The sequence below is a fragment of the Diospyros lotus genome, chromosome 1 (genome assembly GCF_014633365.1).
Source record: "Diospyros lotus cultivar Yz01 chromosome 1, ASM1463336v1, whole genome shotgun sequence".
NCBI classification, from domain to species: domain Eukaryota; kingdom Viridiplantae; phylum Streptophyta; class Magnoliopsida; order Ericales; family Ebenaceae; genus Diospyros; species Diospyros lotus.
This window is the reverse complement of record NC_068338.1, coordinates 41,572,242-41,590,837: the sequence shown is the minus strand read 5'-3', so window position 1 is coordinate 41,590,837 and position 18,596 is coordinate 41,572,242. Positions and strand designations below refer to the sequence as shown.

At 39.8% G+C, this 18,596-nt stretch overlaps 1 protein-coding gene across 3 annotated transcripts in view; it reads left to right on the top strand.

Moving 5' to 3' along the window:
* Positions 1–16,476, top strand: part of LOC127803485 (homeobox protein HAT3.1) — a 51,246-nt gene extending 34,770 nt beyond the window's left edge. For all 3 annotated transcript variants that reach the window (XM_052339744.1, XM_052339751.1, XM_052339735.1), the window contains 6 exons: positions 9,799–9,964; positions 10,110–10,233; positions 10,333–10,445; positions 10,529–11,107; positions 12,792–13,097; positions 15,434–16,476. In XM_052339744.1, coding sequence (XP_052195704.1) covers positions 9,799–9,964; positions 10,110–10,233; positions 10,333–10,445; positions 10,529–11,107; positions 12,792–13,097; positions 15,434–15,907 — 1,762 coding nt within the window. In that variant the 3' untranslated portion in view covers positions 15,908–16,476. The remainder of the gene's footprint in view (positions 1–9,798; positions 9,965–10,109; positions 10,234–10,332; positions 10,446–10,528; positions 11,108–12,791; positions 13,098–15,433) is intronic.
* Positions 16,477–18,596: the final 2,120 nt, after the last annotated feature.

The window sequence follows — 18,596 nt, the reverse complement described above, 5'->3', positions numbered from 1 at the left end:
GATGCTGGAAAATAAAACAGCATGTATAATCCTTTGGGAATGTCCTAAACTAACCTATAAACCAGGGTATAGCAATAGGGAAATCTGGAAAATGTTTGAGTCTTATTCATTGTGTAAGCTTTGGTTGGATTGTGAGAGGGAGGAAGCTAGTGCTTAAGATAACTTTGGCTCTTGCAGTGAGGGTCATTGTGAACAGTGAAGGGAAATCGTGTGTGCAAGTGTTATCTTGTATGGTGTAGCCATTGTTGATCAAAGTCCAGACTAAGCAAGGAAAGGGAAATAGAATCATCAAGCTGATAATGAGCAAGGGAGTAGAAGGTTGAGAGTGTTGCCTAGGATGAGGAATAGATAGAACCACAGGAAATTACTAGTGAGGTATGGAATGTTGGGTTGTAAAGAATGCTTAGGCATTGGTTTTGAGTGCTAAGGAATAGGCTGAAAATTGGAACATCTTGCATAAGAAGAGATGATGCACTCGTCCAAATGAATGGCATGGAGCCATGTGTCATGGGACCATTATGTAAATAAAGAGCATTCTCTAGTAGAAGGGCAAGGGGTATAGTTGTAATAAGTAATAGATGGGCAGTTATAGCACATGGCTGTTTTAATTCAAATGTAACCCAAATAGTGGCGCCAAGGTTGGAAGTATATAACCAACCTTCGCCACTAGGAGAGGTATGTTTTTGGCAATACAATTGAATCGCTCTTTCCCTCCAAACTTCTCTAATTCTCCCTCTCTTTCTCTCGTCCTCGCCCTCTTATTCTTATTCTTTCTGTTCTTCTATCTTACCAATTCCCACGCAATTCAATCAAAATTGCGAGAGAATTCGCCTTATCAGAACTACATCTTGACAATTTGGTATTAGAGCACCATCTTGGGCGATCAAGTAAGGAATGGCTGACGGAACCAAAATGAAGCAGATGGAGTCGCAGCTTCATAAGGTTTTGACAACAATTGGTGAGATCCAGAGTAGAATGGAATCGTTGGAGAAATCAGTGGATCGACGAATTGATGGCGCGGTGAATGTGTGGTGCAAAGAGAGTAGATCGCAGGCGGCCAGATTGGAAGAACAAATGAGAGAGCAAGGATAGGCCCTTAGAGATCAGATGCAACAGTTTGTTCTGATGCTCACTCGACAAACTTAGGTTTGTATTTCACCTGAGTTTCTTTCGAGAGATAGATCGGAGCCAATCCTGCATGGACCAAGCGGTATTGGATGATCGGAGGGATCGACGGAATTGGAGGTGGAACCACAGGCGATGGAGGAGAATTTAGAAGTTCGGTGGCAAGGCCAGGGATCTGGATCACACCAGAATGGTCCTCATTTGCCTAAGATGGAGATGCCACTGTTTGATGGTCATAATCCGAGGTGGTGGACGAGGTGCTGTGTGAGGGTGTTCAGTTTGCACAATATGACCGAAGCTCAGAGAGTTATGTTGGCGGCAGCCTACCTGAATGATGAAGGAGATGCTTGGTTTCAAGGTTGGAGTGGAGTAAGGGAAATCTGTTCGTGGGAAGAATTTGTGGAAGGATTGTGCGAACGGTTTGGAGAGAAGGGAATGTTGGATGTGGTTGAAGAATTCAACAAATTAAGGCAAGGCGGATTAGTGCATGCCTATCAACAGAGATTTGAAGAGTTGAAGGCTTTGATGTTGCTCTCCAATCCCACCTTAACTGAGGGATACTTCGTATCAAGTTTCATAAGTGGCTTGAACGAAGAGGTCCATCCTACAGTCAAAATGTTTCAACCCAAGACTATTCAGCAAGCTGTGGAGTGTGCTAAACTTAAAGAGTTGACGGTGGAGGCTTTGGTTAAGAAACAGAGGGGTATAAATAGGGGATGGCAAGCGGCACCCCCGCAAGCAAGTAACAGAGGATGGGGAAGGAATGGAGGAACCGTGGGATTTAGAAGCAAGGGATTACCAGCCTTAGCCGCACCTCCCCAACCGATACAAGGAAATTTGATAGAACAGAGACGATTGGTAGGCCTCTGTTTCAGGTGTGGAGACAAGTACACACCTAGGCACTAATGTAAAAGGCAGCTGTTGCTTCTAGAAGGGGCAAAAGAAGTGGGAGAAGAAGAGGATGGGGACGTTGTGGAAGATGAAGGGGAAGATGGGAAGGTGGAGATATCCCTACATGCCTTAAGGGGAGTGGTGACTAACAAAATCATTAAGGTGGAAGGGAAGGCGAGAGATAACTGTTTGATGATTTTGATTGACAGTGGAAGCACTCATAGCTTCCTGGACAAAAGGTTAGTGAGGAGATTGAAATGCAACCTCACGGGGACACAGCCCTTGGCGGTGACAGTAGCTAATGGCTAGAAAGTTCTTTGCTAATTTGCTTGCGTGGGGTTTTGTTGGCAGATGCAGGGTGAAGACTTTGAGGCTGATCTGCGCCTACTTAAGTTGGGCGGATGTGACATGGTCTTAGGGGTTGATTGGATGAGGGAAGTCAACCCCATTTGTTTTGACTTTAACAAGATGGAGGTAACATTTGAGAAAGGGGTAAGAGGATGACCCTAACTGGCAGTACAGAAGCAGGGACTTGTAAAATGATTTCAGGTAAAAAGTTACACAAATTACTCAAGAGCAAGTGGACGCAAGTAACCCATCTCTTTTCAGTACAGGCTATAGAAGGGAAAGAATATACAGCAGACGGAGTTATGCTACATTCAGTGGAAACCACAACAGCTCCTTGGGAGGTAACTCAACTTGACTCTCTTAATCTACTCTTAGATGAATTTGAGGACTTGTTTGAGGAGCCCAAGTCTCTACCACCCCCACGACCCATAGACCACACTATCAATCTCAAAACCAACGTAGAACCAGTCAATATTTGTTCATATAGATATCCCCCAAAACAGAAGGCTGAAATTGAATGCATGATCAAAGACATGCTCGGTACTTCTGTTATACAACCAAGCACCAACCCTTATGCCTCTCCTTTGTTATTGGTAAAAAAGAAAGATGGCAGTTGGCGATTTTGCATCGATTACCGCCAACTCAACTCTCTCACCATCAAAAATAAATTCCCAATATCTATCATCGAAGACCTATTAGATGAACTGCATGGAACCAAGGTTTTCTCTAAACTTGACCTTTGATCCGGGTACCACCAAATTAGAATGCACCCCAATGATATCTACAAAATTGCATTTAGATCTCACCAAGGGCATTATGAATACTTGGTAATGCCCTTCGGTTTGACTAACGCTCCAGCCACCTTCCAAGCATTTATGAATCAAGTATTTGAGCCTTACTTACGCCAATTTATTCTAGTTTTCTTTGACGACATTCTAGTATACAACTCCACTTTTGCCACACACCTAGAGCACTTAAGAGCTACTCTACAAGTCCTCCAATTCGATAAGTTGTATATTAAGAAGTCTAAATATGCGTTTGCACAATCACATGTGGAGTATCTCGGCCATATCATTTCTGGGGCAGGTGTCAGTACAGATTCGCAAAAGATAGCCGCCATGACTGCTCGGCCTAGGCCCCTTAATGTGAAAGCTCTTCGTGGATTCTTGGGTCTCACTGGCTACTACCGTCGATTTGTCACGGACTATGGCACCCTCAGTAGACCACTAATTGAGCTGCTGAAGAAAGAAGGATTCCATTGGAATGAGAAGGCGGAGGAGGCATTTGAACGTTTGAAAGTTGCTATGAGTAAGGTACCGACTCTGAGCCTACCTGATTTTAACTAACCCTTTGTATTAGAAACTGATGCTAGTGACAACGGAGTGGGGGCAGTCCTGATGCAAGGCGGTGGACCATTAGTCTTCATTAACCAGGCCTTAGCCCCTAAACATTTAGGCCTCAATGTGTATGATAAAAAGCTCCTAGTAGTGCTAATAGCTGTATAGAAGTGGTGACACTACCTAGAAGGAAGGCTATTCATCATAAAAATCGATCATGAAAGCCTTAAGTTTCTGTTACAACGGAAGCTTCACACTCACCTCCAGAGAAAGGGAATGTCCAAGTTGATGGGACTCTACTATGTGATTCAATATCGGCGAGGTTAGGAGAATAAAGCAGCTGATGCTCTATCTCGGTGTGTGGAGGAAGGAGCTTTAGCGGCCATCACTGCAATTACTCTGGATTGGTCCCGGGAAGTAACGGTCAACTATACACAGGGAGATTGGATTAAGGACTTAATGGAACAAATGGTCCTAAATCTTGACAGCAAACCAGGTTATTCCTTGTGGAATGGGGTGCTAAGATTTTAAGGACAAAATCATAATTGGAGACGATGAAACGCTCAAGCAAAGGATCTTAGAAGCATTACATGACTCTCCTGTACGAAGTCATTCCGGAATACACAACACTTACAGCAAGGTTAGACAACTATTCTTCTGGCTAGGATTAAGGAGAAAAGTAATGGAGTATGTGAAGGGTTGTGACACGTGTAATCGCTGTAAGCATGAAAACATTCACCCCCCAGGCTTATTACAACCCATATTAGTATGGATTTTATCGAAGGGATGCCAAAATCTGAAGGAAATGATTGTGTGTTAGTAGTGGTGGACCGTATGACCAAATATGCCCACTTCTTGGGTTTATCTCACCCCTTTACGGCACAGGAGGTGGCCAGGGTTTTTTTGGATCATGTGGGCAAGTTACATGGGCTGCCTCAGGCAAGTGATAGTTTCAGACAGAGATAAAGTGTTTACCAGCATTATGTGGAAAGAACTAATGAAGTCTCTCGGAACACAGCTGCGCATGTCCTCTTCTTATCATCCGGAAACAAACGATCAAATCGAAAGGACAAACCATTGTCTCGAGACATACTTAATGTGTGTGCGCCTAACAAATCCTACCGGGTGGCACAAATGGCTTTCATTAGCTCAATGGTGGTACAATACTACCTATCACTCCTTACTCAAGATGACCCCGTTTAAAGCTTTATATGGATACCAACCCCCGCTCTTACCCCTGGGTGGAAAATGCAACCATGTAGCTACGGTGGACGACTATTTAGCTCAACGACAACAGATATTACAGACTCTGAGAGAAGAGCTTGCCAATGCCAGGACAAAATGAAACAATATGCGGACAAAAAGAGGAGTGAACTAGTTTTTGCTGTTGGAGACTTAGTATACTTGAAGCTACGACAAGCCCAGCTGAAGACTATGTCCCCCAGATCAATCACTAAGCTGAGCCCCAAATTCTATGGACCCTACGAAGTGCTAGCCAAGGTAGGCCAAGTGGCTTACAGGCTCAAACTGCCCGAGGGGTTTCTCATCCATCTTGTGTTCCGTGTATCACTCCTCAAACCCTCACCCGACACCAATGCCGTTAGTTCCGTCCTACCATCCATAACCCAAACCACTCAACAAGAACCGGAGCCCATCGCTATAGTGGACAGGAGAATAATCTACAAGCATCAAGCCCTTATAACCAAGGTCCTGGTACGCTGGTCCACTCTCCACCCTGAAAACAACACTTGGGAATACCTTCCTGATCTCCTGAAATAGTTTTCGACAAATTACTTGAGGACAAGTAATGCTTATAGCCGGGGGGGGGGGGGAATTGTCACGGGACCATTATGTAAATAAAGAGCATTCTATAGTAGAAGGGCAAGGGGTATAGCTGTAATAAGTAATAGATGGGCAGTTATAGCACATGGCTGTTTTAATTCAAATGTAACCCAAATAGTGGTGTCAAGGCTGGAAGTATATAACCAACCTTCGCCACTAGGAGAGGTATCTTTTTGGCAATACAATTGAATCGTTCTTTCCCTCCAAACTTCTCTAATTCTCCCTCTCTTTCTCTCTCTCTCTCTCGTCCTCGCCCTCTTATTCTTTCTATTCTTCTATCTTACCAATTCCCACTCAATTCAATCAGAGTTGCGAGAGAATTCGCCTTGTCAGAACTACATCCTGACACCATGTAAATTTGGGAGAAATGAAACCTGGACTTATATGGAAGATCCCTTAGGTTAAAGGGGTGGAGTGTTGTAAAGTGTCTATTTGAGAATTAAGGAAGGTGCTGGAAATGAGAAAAGTCTAGGAAAAAGCTAGACAAATGGCCATTGGTTAAAGCAACACATGAAGGCTTAATTTGGATCAAATAGGTATCACGAACAGCTAATTATCCATGTGGAAACTAAGGGAAAAGTGATCTTATAGTGTAGCCAAGGGATAAGAGGCTAGAGGGAAAGGTAAGCAAGGATTGGTTGCTTAGAAGGTCTCTCTAGGCATGATAGTAATTCCTTGGGTAAGATATAAGATTGGAAGAGTCCAAAGGGTTAAAATTGAGTGCATAGGGAAGCTGTGAATATTCTAGTGGTATGCTTAGTATATTGAGAGGTAGCTTCATTGGTATTTTCTCCAAATAGAACTCTCAAGGTGTAGCTGAGTGTTTAGATCAGTGTTTGAGAGTGTGGGAGGAAGGATAAGCTAGGAAATACTAAGGCATAGAGATTGGAATAGGGTTTGAACAGCTTAAGGCAGCCTAGGTTACCCTAATCTTAAGCATATCTTGGTAGATTAGTAGGTAGATAGAGCAATCTTGAAAATTCGAGCAATCTTGTTTGTTTGAAACAAACATGAGAAGGAAGACAGTGGTAAAGCCTAAAAGGCCGGTTTTGGGGAGCTAGGAATAAAGTCTAGCAGTGGAAAGGACAATTCGGGTGAGGTTCATTGTGTTGTGATGCTGTGTAAAAGTTTAAAACCTCTGGGATTAAGAAATAACATTAAGTATGGATTCGGTTTATGGTGGAGTGTACTTAGACACCATGGAGAGACCAATCATATTGATGTTAGGAATATATTCATTAGGAAAACCCTTTGAGGAGGTAGATAATTTTAATGAGAGTTGCAGGTTTAGTTAAGTGCAGCTGGAAATTATCCAAAGGTGTTTCACTACATAAGTTACAACATTGATTTAATGTTCTTAATGTTTGTTGTGTGTTTTGAATGATCAGGTGCAGCAGGAAGAACCTATGAGAGTAGATTAAGGCTTTGATGGATGAAGAATGGAATGGATTTTACACAAGAATATGGTGGAGATTTGTTAGAAGGTTGTCTCGAGAAATCCAGAATATTTGCAGTAAGGATGCATTGGATTTTAGGGGGTATAGATAGGCGGTTTTCAGCTTTATAAATAGATTTAAGTTGGGGGCCCAAATCGAAAATGTCTATACCAGTTATAATAGTCCTAGATATTAACACCCTATTCTTTTATAAATAGGATAGAGGTCTGGTACTGGCGGGGCATCCATTCTCACGAGAAAGTCAAGAGAGAAAAGGTTGTGTTAGAATAGTCTTTGTAATCTTGAAGGTTTGTAATTGTGAGGGTTGTATTGGTCATTCTGATAATCAAAGGAGGCTGTTCTCGGGAGGTTTTAGAGGTTGGATGTAGAGACAATTCAATTGGCTTAAACCAGGATAAGTCTGCTGTCTCATGTGGTTTGTGTATTTCTTTCTTGTTCAGTTTTATGTCTTCAAATTTCTGTCCTTTATTATCTGTTTGTGTTGTGGTTTGTTGGCCAGTGAGTTGAGAGTGATTGAGAGTGTGTTGGGCGGTATTTGATTGGTTTTTTGGGTGTGTTTAAAGGCTGTAAGTGCTCCCAATTTATAACAATTCACGACTTTAGAAAGGTTATCGATGTTACTCTCCTAATCAGTAATGTTATTTCATCTCTGCTGATGTTACCTTCTTTGAGGCATCTATTTTCTCTCTCCTCCCCTGTTGAGAGTCATCCAGTTTCTGAGGTTCTTCTTATTCCTTGCCTTTGTTCTCCCTCATTTGTTACTGCTCTTACCGTCCTTGAACGTCCCCTTCAAGTTTATCATTGCCGTCTACATCCTCTTGCAACTGCTGACAAAGAACTTGCTAATTCACCTCGTGCTCCGAAATCCTCACCTACCTCGAACCAACCAGTTTCTTTTGAGCCAATTGTTGATCCTTTTCTTGAGCCCATTGCCACTCGAAAAGGTATACGCTCTACTCGCAACCCTCACCCAATCTACACTTTCCTTAGCTATCATTGCTTGGCTTCGCGCTATTATGCTTTTGTGTCCATTTTATCTTCTGTTGCTGTCCCTAAGGCACATCTGGTTGATTTAGGGTGGCTCCAGGCCATGGTTGTTGAGATGGATGCTCTACATTCTAGTGGTACTTGGGAATTGGTTTCTCTTCCTCCTAGTAAATCTACTATTGGTTGTTGATGGGTCTATACCGTGAAGGTTGCTCTAGATAGGAAGGTTGATTGCCTTAAGACACGTTCTGGTTGTCAAAGGCTACACTCAGATTTTTGGACTGGATTACAGTGACACTTTTTCTTCGATGGCTAAGATTGCCTCTGTGTGCTTGTTTTTATCCATTGCTGCAATAAATTATTGACCTCTCTATTAGCTGAATATTAAGAATGTTTTTCTTCATGGGAATCTTCAGGAAGAAGTCTATATGGAGCAACCTTCTGGCTTTATTGATCAGGGGGAGTTTGGATTAGTATGCAAACTTCGCCGCTCTCTTTATGGGTTGAAACAATCTCCACGAGCTTGGTTTGGACGGTTTTGTATAGTTTTTTAGGAATTTGGTATGAATCGCAATGAGGTTGACCACTCTATTTTTTATCGCTACTCATTAAATGGTCAATGTATTTATCTAGTGGTTTATGTGGATGATATTGTTATCACTGGAAGTGATCAGAATGATATTCTTCAACTGAAGACACATCTCTTCAACCGTTTTCAGACTAAAGATTTGGATAAGTTCAAATATTTTATTGGCATTGAAGTGGCCCAGTCCAAAAGCAACATAGTTATTTTACAAAGGAAATATGCCTTAGACATTCTTGAGGAGGCTGGTCTGCTTGACTGTAGATCGATTGATACTCTCATGGACCCAAATATCAAGCTCTTATCAGGATAGGGAGAGCTATTATTTGACCCTGGTAGATATGGTTGACTTGTCGGAAAGCTAAACTATCTCACTATCACTCAGCCAAACATCTGTTTTGCGTTGAGTGTAGTTAGTTTCTGCAGTCTCCATGTGATAGTCATTGGGATGCTGCCATTCGCATTCTCAAATATATCAAAAGTGCACCAGGTTAATGATTGTTATATGAAAATAAGGGTCATACCCAGGTGATTGGGTATTCTGATTTTGATTGGGCAGGATCTTCTTTAGATAGACGCTCTACTTTCGGGTACTGTATTCTAATTGATGACAAGTTGGTATTTTGAAAGAGTAAGAAACAGGATGTGGTTACAAAGTCTAGTGCCGAAGCAGAATACTGTGCTATGGCCTTGGCAACATGTGAACTTATATGGTTGAAACAATTGCTTCAAGAATTAAAATATGGTGAGGTGACGCAAATGAAATTAATTTGCGATAATCAAGCCGTCTTGCATATTGCCTCTAATCTTGTTTTTCATGAGAAGACCAAACATAGAAATTGACTGTCATTTCATTAGAGAAAATATTTTATTCGGATGTATTGTCACTAGTTTTGTCAATTCAGTCGATCAACTGGAAGACGTCTTTATTAAGTCTCTTCGGGGTCCTTGTATTGGTTTTATTTGTAACAAACTTGGTGCATATGACCTATATGCTCCAGCGTGAGGGGGAGTGTTGGAATAAATGTAATTAGATGTCATAGTTGTCAATTAGTTTTCAATTAGGTTGTCAATTAGACCTTATTTTTAGGAGTAAATTTTTGTACATTCCTACTATAAAATCTAAATGAAGAGGCTAAACCTCAATCAAGTTCTCTAATTCAACAAATTTAAATTCTTCTGAGTTGCTTCCTACTTATTGTTGCTTATTACTATGGTAATTTTGCAGCCTAGAAAAGATAAAGCCAGAGAAGGAGCTTCAGAGAGCAAAATCTGAAATTTTCCGCTGCAAACTGAAAATTAGAGATCTATTTCAACGTCTTGATTTGTCAATTGCTGAAGGGAGGCTTCCTGCGTCCCTCTTTGATTCTGAAGGACAGATTGACAGTGAGGATGTAGGGGATTCTTTCTCACACAACAAGCCCTTTTTTACTTTGCTATGGCATATTACTTCTGACTTGAAGTTTGCTTTTTGTTATTGATAGCATTTACTTGTAAGTTGAAATGGCCAATTTTTAAGCATCTTTCTTCTTGTGGCAGATCTTCTGTGCGAAATGTGGGTCTAAAGATCTGCCAGCTGATAATGATATCATCCTCTGTGATGGTGCTTGTGAGCGTGGTTTCCATCAATTCTGTTTGGAACCACCATTGCTAAAGGAAGACAGTATGTCCTAGTGGTTCACTGCATAGTACTACCCCAGTTTTTTGTTTTTTTTATTTTTTTTGGTTTTTATCTTCTAATTTTTTTCCTCCTGGCTTGCAGTTCCTCCTGGTGATGAGGGCTGGCTTTGCCCTGGATGTGATTGCAAGGTTGACTGCATTGGTTTGCTTAATGATTCTCAAGGAACTAGTCTTTCAGTTCTTGACACCTGGGAGGTGGATTAAGAACCCTAGTCTTTAATATTGTATATTATTGACTAATGAATGTGCTTAATATTTCTTTTTTCCTCCGTATACAGAAGGTGTTTCCTGAGGCTGCGTCTGCAGCAGCTGGAAATAAGCTGGATGATTTTCTGGGACTTCCGTCAGATGACTCAGAGGATAATGATTATGATCCTGATGGTTCAGAGGTGGATGAGAAAGTTGAGGGAGATGAATTGGGTTCTGATGAATCTGATTTCTATTCTGCTTCCGAAGGTTTTGGGGCTTCCCCAGATAGCAAGCAGAACTTTGGGCTTTCTTCTGATGATTCAGAGGATGATGATTATGATCCTAATGCTCCAGATTTGGACGAGCAGCTGAAGCCAGAGAGTTCAAGTTCTGATTTCACATCTGATTCTGAGGATTTTGGTGTTGCATTTGATAACATATTTCCAGGAAAAAATGAACCAACACTTGCTGAAAGCATGGCTGCATCTGCCCATACCAAGCCCCACAAGGGCTTTGATGGGGAAAGATCTAATGCTAGTGGGAGGAACAAACAGTCTCTAAATGAGGAGCTGTTTTCTCTATTACAGTCGGATCCTGGCCAAGAGGATTCTGCACCTGTATCTGGAAAAAGGAATATAGAAAGGTTGGACTACAAAAAGCTATATGATGTGAGTCTCCTTCCCCAATCACATGACTTCCTCCCTCGTGCCATGTTTAAATTTAGAATTTTAAGTTTATGATAGTCATGCATATATGTATGCATGCCCAAACCTATGCATACATTGAACTAGGCCACTATCTAATATTCATCACATTCACGTAACATGCCTTCCCCACTTGCATGCTCAAATTTATAATTTTGAGTTGAAGGAAGTCATTCATGTGTGTTTATGTATGTATCGAACTGGCCTACCATCTAATCTTTGTTTCTGCTGCCTCTTTTCAGCACGTAACCATCACGGTCATTAGTACTGATGTTCAATTTTAAATATCTCCTGATTAGTTAGTTGGTCACTTCAGTAGTGTGCATCATGAAATGGGTAGTTCTAGGGTGAATGTGTGCTGATTTACATGACTTTGTGTAATTGATACCACTGAAAGTTTTCTATTCTCCTTAAGGCAGGCTTATTGTCTCTCAGAAAGTTATTGCCCTTTTGAACTCCAAGGTAGACCTTACCTGTATTATTATAACTCTAAAGCTCAGTAATCTTTTCTATTAACTGTCATTTATGCATCAAAATAATAACTTTTATGAGAATCATGCCAAACTTCTTTCAATACCATAGTAAACAAAATAAAAAAAGTGTACTTGCAGAAAAATTATACAAAATATAGAGAAAAAATCCAATGAGCACGATGTGACAATCTCATTCTTGAAGCCCATTTTGATTTTTTTTTTTGGGTTTAAATCAAAGGCTTTGGGTTTTGATTCAATCATATCATTCATGATGGAAAACAAATTTTCAGCTTGTATATCATTTATAACAACAGCAACATAATCCCCAGCTGTCCAGCCTTAACTCCATGGTTCTATATCCATTATTCTTGGTCCTATATTAAGAAAAGGGTCTACCTAGCACTAGGCATGGGGCAGCCTTGCTGCCCAAGTGAGCCTAGGGCATATTGAATTAGTTAACATTATGATGTCCTTTCATCAATTCAAGCTGAAATCTGGGATCTTATGACATGGAAAAGTGCAATAGGCCAAATGGTTCTTTTCTTGTCATTGAATGATGTTTCTCCCAACCTTGCTCACATCAGATAAATCAAACAGGTGGACGGCTGCCGTGCTAAATCATTAAATTTAATCCGTATGTGAATTGCTCTTAATAACTTGGGGTATCCTCTTTTCTGTGGGGGAATGAAGAAGGCTGAGTTTTGGGGAGTTGTTCTCATGATTCTGTTTACCCTTCTCTTCATTCATACTGTTATCTTTTTGTTGCTTAATGGTGAACATTGTGGGTGTAGAAAATGAAGCAGCCTGCCGGAACTAAATCTATCTGTAATATCAAAATTGCTTTCTTGTGCCCTTTGCACATAGGCCTTCAAGGTACTTGCATTAGCACCTAGTCACGGCAGGAGATGCTCTGTGTCGTCTTCCCTTTTGTTAAATATTCATGTGTTTCTATAAATTATATTTTTGTAGATATTCTTTTGAAGTGATGTTGGTTTGGTTATGCTTCCATATTATTGCTGTACTACTTGGCATTTACCCTCTGCCTGTTCCTTTTTATTGTTATCCTTGTTATTCTTCTCTTGATCTTCTAGTACACACTTGCATTTTGACTATTATTGCCTACCTTTGTCTTACTTTCTTGTGTTCTTATCTTTTTCGCTTACTTATCTGTAAAGGAGACATTTGGAGATGTTACATGCAATTCAAGTGATGAAGATTGGATGGATGCTGCTGAGCCCCCCAAAAAAAGAAGGAATAACGGTAATGATAAAGTTGTTTTTGCGTCGTCTGGCGAGAAGACTCCAGTCAAACAGGGGACAAATGCTGAGGCTATGAACCTAAGTCAGGAAGATGGTGAACATGCTCTGAAGAGAAGAGCTCATAAGCGGCTTGATGTTGAAGCCACAAATAATTCACCTGGTTCTGATTGTAATAGTACTAAGAAATCGCCTTTTAGAAGACTTGGAGAAGCTACGACACAGGTATGATATGCACATCAACTAATATTATTTTTCTGACTCCTGATAGTAGTCTTGTTACATATTAAGTTTCCTGATGTACTCAAACTACAGAATGAGTTATTCTGCAACTGCTTTCCTGTTCTGCAAATTGTAGTTATAACAAACAAGCAAAATGTACCATGTGACAGGCCAAGGAAACTTGGTAGAAGGGGCGTAGTAGGGGCTGGACATTCACTGGATAGGTTTGGGTTTGCACCAAGTTGCTTTGCTTGAATGTATCAACTATTGCACTAGTTCAAGCCTTGCTAACTCAAGACCTAGTGCAAACTTCCACTTGCAAGCTGGCAACTGCAACAAAAAAATTATTTACTAAAAATATTTATCACATTTTAAGACTGAAATGACTACTTTGGTGATTTGGGTATCTTTGTTTCAAACATACGGTTAAAATTTCAAGCCCGCAAGTTGTTCATAAAAGTTGTTTCTTTATGAACTTGGTACCATTAACATTTTGGTATTACAAAAGGAAAAAAGGTTAAAGGACGTTAATATGTAATACATATGTACTCATGCAAATACATTCAGAATCAGGCAAAGCATGATGGATATTTGGAAAGCATATTCGATTTTGATGATGCATGAAATGAATTTAACCATTTCTCCCCTATGGTCTCTAATCTTAAAATCCTAAAGCTGTTTATCTAAACTTCACAAGTAGAAATTGCAGGAGCTTGACTTAAATATTGTGCTGACTCCACTCATAAATCTTTAAGAGTTGCATTCTTTTGATCTAGCCTTGTCCTACTCTTTGTATTCTTCCCCTGTTGTCACTATAGCATTTCCAACTCCTGAATAGAAATGAAGATGCCTTTTCTCATCTTGTTGTTATCATTATTTCTCAGCTTCAGATGAGATCTTATATCACCCCTTCCTTAGTCTCAAGCTGTATACTACATGGATGAGCATTATCGGTTGGGTTCGATCTCAAAAGACTAGCCTAGTAGGTAGAGTTTCCACCTTACTTATATTCTCAAAATGACTTGGTACACATGATGTGGGTTCAACACCGCACCCCTTACTGAATCCCTAGTGCCCTTTGCCATGTAGGAACTTTAATTTTTGATGTCCTGAACCACAATACTACTTTTGAGTTGGCACTGATACACACTTCATTACGAGATGGGCTTTGACCCAACAAATTAGCCTATAATGTAGAGTTAATACCTTATATCTTCCAGATGCACTCAATATACCTGCAATGCGGAATCAACATGTGTGTGTGTGGGGGGGGGGGGGGGGACCTTCCAAAACTTATTTTTCTTTCACCCCCTATACCTTTCAAGATTTTTTCATTTACCCCACTTTAACTTTCAAGATTTTTTCATTTACCACCCTATACCTTTCAAGATTTTTTTGTTTACCCCCTATATCTTTCAAGATTTTTTCCCTATACCTCCATCTTTTAAGATATTTCATGTACACTATGGTTTTTCATGTGAAATGTTTAATTTATTTATACTTTTTATAAGGGTGACCCATATCTTAATCTAAGGAAAAAAAAATAAATGTAATAGTTTTGTAAAAATAAAGAGGTGCATATATTTTCTATTTTATTCTTATCCTTGAGGAATATATTTGATTAAGCCTGTGCTAATATATATGGATGCATATAATTATATTTATATATTAACCCTTTTGCCCTAGCAATAATATTAGTCATGCTCCGCCCTTGTGTGACAGTGGGCCTTGTGAGTTTGCAATGTCCAACCCTAGGCAAGAGTGATCTCCTAATATTAGATCCAGAAAGGGACAACAAAAACACTAGGTCTCAATCGTACTAGGTGGGGTTACCTCTTTCACTTCAAATTTCTTCCTGTCTAACCCAATATCCACACTCCTCATAAATCCACAAACCATTTTAATTGTGTCTCATCATTTCAATAGGCTCCAGTACTATTTCATTACGGATACCTTAATTTGTAATTCTATCTGTTTTGTTTGGCGTATCTACCATTACATTCTTGTTTCAATTATGTTCATATTTTGCATATGTTAGCATTTACTAACCAACAGGTAAAAACAAGGCGGCATAGAATGCAAAACTAATTAAGCACATAATTCTGAGCCTGCCAAGCTAATGTTCAACACTAGTCAGTGCTGAACATTTTCAATACTGTGCCCAAAATGGAGAAAACAGGAACTTGTAGAATATAAAGGCAATAACTTCGTACTCAAGGCTCTTTATTCTGGTGATGAACCTACATCAATAACATTTGGTCATATTCTGTGTATTTGCTGCATCTTTCTTCTTATCCTTTTAACATTTCAATTGACAAGTATTATGGTATATTTGGCAGGTACTTTTGAAATCGTTCAAGGAAAACCAATACCCAGAGCGAGCTACAAAAGAGAATTTGTCAAAAGAACTAGGAATCACTGTCTCTCAGGTTAGCAAATGGTTTGAAAATGCACGTTGGAGCTTCCGTCACCACCCATCACGGTTGAGATCAAATATGGTGGAAAATGTTGAAAACGAGGTGACTCCACCTCAAACAAATCTGTCAGAGTCTGGATCAAAAATGGCTACAGAAAGCCTCAAGTGTAATGGAGCTGAAAGCAAGGAACTGAACATAGTGAATTCTAGTCAGACCACAAGCACTCAAGTAAGTAGCAGGCAGAGATCTAGAACTCCAAGAGGCTGCAAGAGGAAAAGTCAGTCAGATCATCAAGCATCAGAACAACTTTCGAGTAGTAAAGAGGCAACAAAGCTTAGTGAACCAATCGATAAACCAAAAGCTCAAGCATCACATAAGAGTTCTAGACGTAAGTAGGAAATCTTCTTATTGACTGCTGCTGGGATATGCTTTTTATTGGTTACTGCTTGGAAGAGTGGAACAACTGAGTCGTCCTGGATGGCTCTCGTATATTTATGTTATCCAGATCTGTTGCCCCATTGGGTGAGTGTTACGAGGTTCTGCTGAATCCATTCGTATGGATGCTCGACAATTTGCCAATTCAACCAGCCTCAGATTCAACATTAATTTAGTGCATAGCATGAAGATAAAACCTTCATATTGATATGCTTTTCGTGGGGAAATTTTCCCCAGAAACCTAGAGAGGTAGAGCGACAAGGTACTGTTTTCCAAACCAATTGTACCATATCTAGTTCAGGCTTTTGCCTGCTCCAGTCGAACTATATTCCAACCATCTGTTTTAGGGAAATTATTGGGAAGAAGGCATTACCTTGCATTGTACACTATGTTCTCTGTTCGCCTGGAATGTTGTTAAGAGTGCAAGGGAGTTCCAAATTTTAGTGAAATGAACAAAATTCTGTGTCTGGATTTTAAACAACTGAGTCTTGAGTTATGTTTTTCTCAGGAAGTTGGTTACACACTTCTCATCTCTTGCTGATTCTTTACAAGTTCTCTGCCCCGTAGATCACTACAAGTTGCTATACTTTGACTTCCAGTGCATTTAGTAGCTATTTGTTCCATAGGTACATCATGTTGTTTGTTGTTTTTCTAATTATTTCTGTGAATAGATTATGGTGAATTATTGTCAAAATGGAAGTAGTTTTGTAGTTTTATATAAGCCAAGCCAAATGTGGAAATAGTTGGTTCAGTAAAAACAGGCTTGTCTTTAAAGGTCGGATAAAGGTTTTGCTTTTTTGTTTATATATTTTTGCAATAAAATGAAAATTCGGGTGACAAGAATAAATCGCATTTATCTTCTAAGTAAGTGGAGGTCGCTCACTAACCAAAACATTTGTAAAAATTATCTGTGAGGAGTTATTCAAGATAATATCATCGTATTAGTAGATGATATGAGGGGGGATCACCAGGAAACAATTGTTGGGTACTTTGAACATAGACACGAACTAAAATAGTTTAGAGTTATGTTATTTGTACATTATTTTTGTACATTTTAAGTTACACAAATAGGGTATTATGATTAAAATATCTCTCGTCTTCACAAATCTCTATGCACTTTATGAGGAATTTTTTTGTCAGTACACTTTTGTGTATCTCAAGGTGTGCACAAAGATGTATCAATAATATTTTTTAATAATTTATGTTGTATCAAGTGTTTCGTATTTTCTGTAGTGTCCATTGTCCAAAGCCCAATTTATTTTGGGTCATGCTACGTGAGGCCCGCGTAGGAAGGGCTCGTCAGGATTTTCACTTGGAGCAGAGAGATTATACTTTGGGGCCTGCTAGTCCTAGTTTTGCTACACCACTGCATGTGTCCACGATTGCATTCAATTCAATAGGAGAGGGAGAAATCGGATTAGTGGCTTCCAAGATGGAGTCCAGAATGGAGGAGAGCGAACTTTTAAATCCACCGGGGGACTGTTGCTTTCCGGTTGGCGCCATTGACTCTGCGTCCAGGCTGGGATCCAATCTCTCAGGCGCCTCATTCTCAATTATCTCCACCTCCAACAGTAACGCTTCCTCTCTATACGTGTGCGATTGTGTGTGTGTACACATACATGCACGCGCACGAATTTTGTTGATTTCGTTTTTGCTGTGTAGGTCGATTTGCCTATGCGTCTTGGTCTATGCGATTAACTTATTGTGTGAACGGAAAAATCATTTCCCTGAATCCGGCATTTTTTGATAAGCACTCGGTAAGTTTTTGTTGTACTTGGAAGAGAGAGGATTCTGCTGAGACATGCCGATCATCGAGAAATGATTGTTTTCGCTGCCGATCAGTGAGGCAGCTGGTGCCAGTTGTTGGAAAATTATCTCTATATATGAAGATTGAGCAAGTAAGAAACCAAATGAAAAGAACTATCTATTAAATCGCCATAAAGAAAAGATCTAGGTCGAAATAAGTCAATTGTGCCAATCTCGGTTCTCTTTTTTAATTATTTTTTCTAGAACTATAGAAATTTGCTGCATTTTGCAGGTAATGGCTAATAGGAAATTATGAGTACCGACTCAGAGACTCTTAAACGCCGGTATTACCTGCTTCAAGTAGACATTTTTGTCCCCTAAATGCTCTTGCAACTATTATGAAATTCCTACGCAGGGCACTTTTTTATCTCTGAGTAAATTTCCTTCTGCTAATTATGAAGCTTAATTATGGCCTTGATTCAAACAGGCTATAATTACTTAACAAAGAATATTGCTTCAAATAGGCTTATATAAAATTGATTTGTGAAAGTTTTCTAGAACTCTAGATACCTTAATTGGATTATGATTATACAACATCTTCTGGTGGCAGTGCAACCATCGAGAAATATACAGAGGTGTCCTCTTTACTGTGTGATGAAAATGAGTCATTGTACTTGGCAAAAAAAAAAATGTCAATTGCATCACTATATTATTTTTCTTCTCTTGTTCTCACTTGGTGATTCATGTTCCAATATGCAATGTCATGTACTTATGCGTAACAGAGTTAATGAAATATTGTTAATTATCTTTCTGATTGGTGTCTGTTATATTGTGGTTCTTTAATATTTGATCAACATCCCTGTTATCTGAATGGTCAACTTGGAAGAGGAGAAACCTTTGAAGA